Raw genomic sequence first — 3972 nt, 5'->3', positions numbered from 1 at the left:
TATATATATATATATATATATGGTTTTGTGGTCTCAATTCTCAAACATCATAGAAGTAACATGCTAATTAAAATACCAAAGTTATCTATCTATAGGCTTGCAAGTTGCAAGGCCAACTTTGTAATAGCTTTTGGCTTTTGCTCGTCGTCATTAATTGCTTTCTTTTAAAAGAAATTTTATTTTGATTAACCCTTCATTTTTCTTTAGACACCGACACCTAGAACCCAATACACACATAAAACATTACATTAAGAGTAATTTTAATATAAAACATATTATAAAAGCTAAATATAATTCAAAATTTTAAATGGAGTCAAATTCAAAACAATAAATGTGTCTATATTTATTTATATATAAATCAAGTTCGTCAAATAATTACATATCATTTTGACAATTTTTATAGAACCAAAATAAATAAATATAATCTTTATATATATATATATATATATATATATATATATATATATATATATATATATATATATATATATATATATATATATATATATATATATATAGAGGTTCAGGTTCATTTGAGACCATTCTAATTTTGTGAGACCGTGAGACCAAATCTAAAAATATTTTTAAAATGCAAAATAAATGAAAAAATCCAAAAATTCTTTTTTTAAAAATTATTTTCGGAACTTGAATTAACTAAAAAAACTAAAAAATAAAATAAAAAAAATAAAATAAATAAAAAAATAAAATAAATAAAAAAAATAAAAAAAATTCCGTTTTTTTTAAAATACATGAAATATTCTAATAGAATATTACACTGACATATTCTAAAAAATAATTTTCGGAACTTGAATTAACTAAAAAAATAAAAATAAATTCCATTTTTTTTTAAAAATACGTGAAATATTCTAATAGAATATTACACTGTACATATTCTAAAAAATAATTTTAAAATGCTAAATAAATGGAAAAATCCAAAAATTCTTTTTTTAAGTATTATTTTCGGAACTTGAATTAACTAAAAAAAATAAAAAAAATGCGTCTCACGGTCTCACAAAATTAGGCCGTATCAGATGAACCTAACTCTCTCTCTCTCTCTTTATATATATATATATATATATATATATATATATATATATATATATATATATATATATATATATATATATATATATATATATATTACGGGGAAAAGAAAAAAAACTAAATTCAACTAAAATTGTGCCAAAATACGTTATTTTTTCATTCTACAAGATCTAATATTTAACTTGACAAATTAACATTTATAAAATCATTATTGTTTTTTATTTATAATATGTTTTTGATGTATTATATTTATATCGTTCTTCTATATTCACACACAGAATCTAGTTTCTAACTTTCTATAGGAAGTCTCACACCTAATGCCTTTTTTATAAATATTCGCTCTCCATGCACTAATAAAAGCCACATGTTGATTCTTTAGTTTCAACCTCCCCCCTACAAACCATCTCTTCTCGGGTTCTCCCCTCTCTCACGAGGACCACGATTACACGATACGATGTCAGAAATGGAGGTATCATCTCAAAACCATCTCAATTTATGCATTCTAATAGTCCAAATTACATTAAATCTTATATTTATAGTTCCAATATCTCATATGAATAATTGAATATGCATGTAGAAACCTCGAGTTACGGAGATACAAGTTCGAGTAGACTGTAATGGGTGTGTTCAGAAGATCAAGAAGGCTCTACATGGCATCAATGGTAAGTAACTTAATTAATGGTCTTAATAAACCCATCGGTTCTATTAATTAATGATAGTGCGCTAAATGATTTCAGGCATAGTTGATATTTATATCGACATCCCTCAACAGAAGCTAACAATAATAGGGTGGGCGGATCCTGAGAAGATAGTCAAGGCGATCAAAAAAACAAGAAAAGCTGCAATAATTTGTTCAGAAACACAACCAACAGAACCACCATCAGAAGACGGAGTACCATCTCCTGACCCTTCAAACCCACCCCAAGCTGAACCAGTGCCACCACCAGAACCAGTACTTGAACCACCAAAACAACCAGAAAATCTACCTCCAGAAGCAACACCAGAGCCAGCACATTCACCACCACCACCACCGGCGGCGGCGCAAGAACCTCCATCTACAGACTCTACACCAACACATACACCAGAAGAAGCTGAAGAGGTCCACGTCGTGAACCACTACCCACCAGACCATGGCTATAGAAACAGTCATGATCGTGTCTATAATGCGTCCTTGGAACACTACTCGAATTCACCTAGTCCAGGGTACAAGCATGATCAGCTACCGCAACGCCACCCAATCCATGTGAACCACCGATATAGTACATACAACCCTACACCTTATATCACTGAATATAAACATATCCGGCAACCTCCACAATTCACACATTACAGCCGACCGGAGCCACCACAACCCTCCACGCATTACAGGAAACCGGAAGTACCATTACCGGAACACACACATCACACTAGATCGGAACCACCACAACGTTACACACATTACAACAGACCAGAACCTCCACCACAAGACACACATTATGCAAAATCGGAGCCACCACAACGGTATACACATTACAGCAGACCAGAAGCTCCACCGGAATACAGACGTTACAGCAGACACGAAGCTTCACCAGAATACACGCATTACAGCAGACCTGAACCACCGGTGCAGTATACACAGTACGCTAGAGCCCAACAACCACAACCGTTCACAGATTACTGCCGGCCAGAGCCACCAACACGGTATACTCATTACGGTGACGAGTATAGTAGCAACGTGAATGGTAACATTACCTCCATTTTCAGTGATGACAATCCAAATGCATGTACAATTGTGTAAAGGAATGGAGGGACTTTTGTGCAAAAGTCGCACTTTTTTGTGTGGGTAGGAGGTTGGCGAGGAAGTTAAGAGAGAATAAAATATTGATTAACACCATTCAGATGACATTATTAATCTCCATAGAAGCGCATGTGATGATGATGATGGGGAAGAATACGATACTTATCTTGTAAGTGCAGGAAGAATCTATGCTTCATTATGTGGATGAGAGGGCTAATACAATTCATTATTGTGAATAAATATATTCAAAATTATTTTAGTATGGCAATTTAACACAGCCCGGTGAGATGATACGACAGATATACAAACTTTTAAAACAAATTAAAAACAATTTCGAATTCATCGAAACTCCTCCGATTTACAAATTCGATGAAGCCACCTTTTACATGCATGCCTTTTCGTGAGAGGTTTTTCCATTTATTAAAACACTTTTATATATATATATATATATATATATATATATATATATATATATATATATATATATATATATATATATAAAAGCATCGGTTGTTCTTTTGAATATAATAATTAGGGCATCTATAATATGCATTGAAATCTATAAAGTTTAATAGAAAATTACAAAAGTTAATTTATAGTATATATATTTAAGAATTAAACACTTTTCTTTTTCATTTGAAGAGTTATGGTCATTGACCTTCAAATCCATTGAATGTTAACGTGACATGTCACTATGCTAGAGTTTAATCCATTGAATGACAAATATATTTGTCATCTCATTCATTATGCTAGAGTTTAATCCATTGAATAACAAATATATTTGTCATCTCATTCAACTCTCTTGTTGAACTTATCGTTGGATATTCTTAATTGAATTTTATAGAGCTTAAGATATCTTGTATCATTTCCACATTATTCATAAAATATCAATTCAATTTTACTTTTAATATTCACAACCCATTAAATATATATTTATTCTTAATTAATCACCACTTTATTCTATCTATTAAACCTTATTGAAGAGATTGGTTTTTTTAGAACCAACATATATATTAAAAGAACCTCTGCCATCAAGTACCTAGACGGGACAAAATAATAACAATTATAAAGTTTTTACGTACAAATAAATGGGTCAAGGCACCATTCAACCCAATTGTATGAATAATTTGACCTTATATGTATGATCCAAG

At 30.9% G+C, this 3972-nt stretch overlaps 1 protein-coding gene across 1 annotated transcript; it reads left to right on the top strand.

Moving 5' to 3' along the window:
- The first annotated feature begins 1429 nt into the window (after positions 1–1429).
- LOC145091818 (uncharacterized) lies at positions 1430–3253 on the top strand. The gene is made up of 3 exons (XM_079029627.1): positions 1430–1513; positions 1622–1706; positions 1782–3253. The coding sequence occupies exons 1-3, from the start codon at positions 1499–1501 to the stop codon at positions 2819–2821; spliced, it is 1140 nt and encodes a 379-aa protein (XP_078885753.1). The 5' UTR covers positions 1430–1498; the 3' UTR covers positions 2822–3253.
- The last annotated feature ends 719 nt before the right edge of the window (positions 3254–3972 follow it).

Source organism: Lactuca serriola, chromosome 3 (assembly GCF_051521515.1).
Source record: "Lactuca serriola cultivar US96UC23 chromosome 3, Lser_US96UC23_V15, whole genome shotgun sequence".
Lineage (NCBI taxonomy): Eukaryota > Viridiplantae > Streptophyta > Magnoliopsida > Asterales > Asteraceae > Lactuca > Lactuca serriola.
The sequence above is the reverse complement of the archived record's forward strand: the minus strand, read 5'-3'. Positions and strand labels throughout refer to the sequence as shown.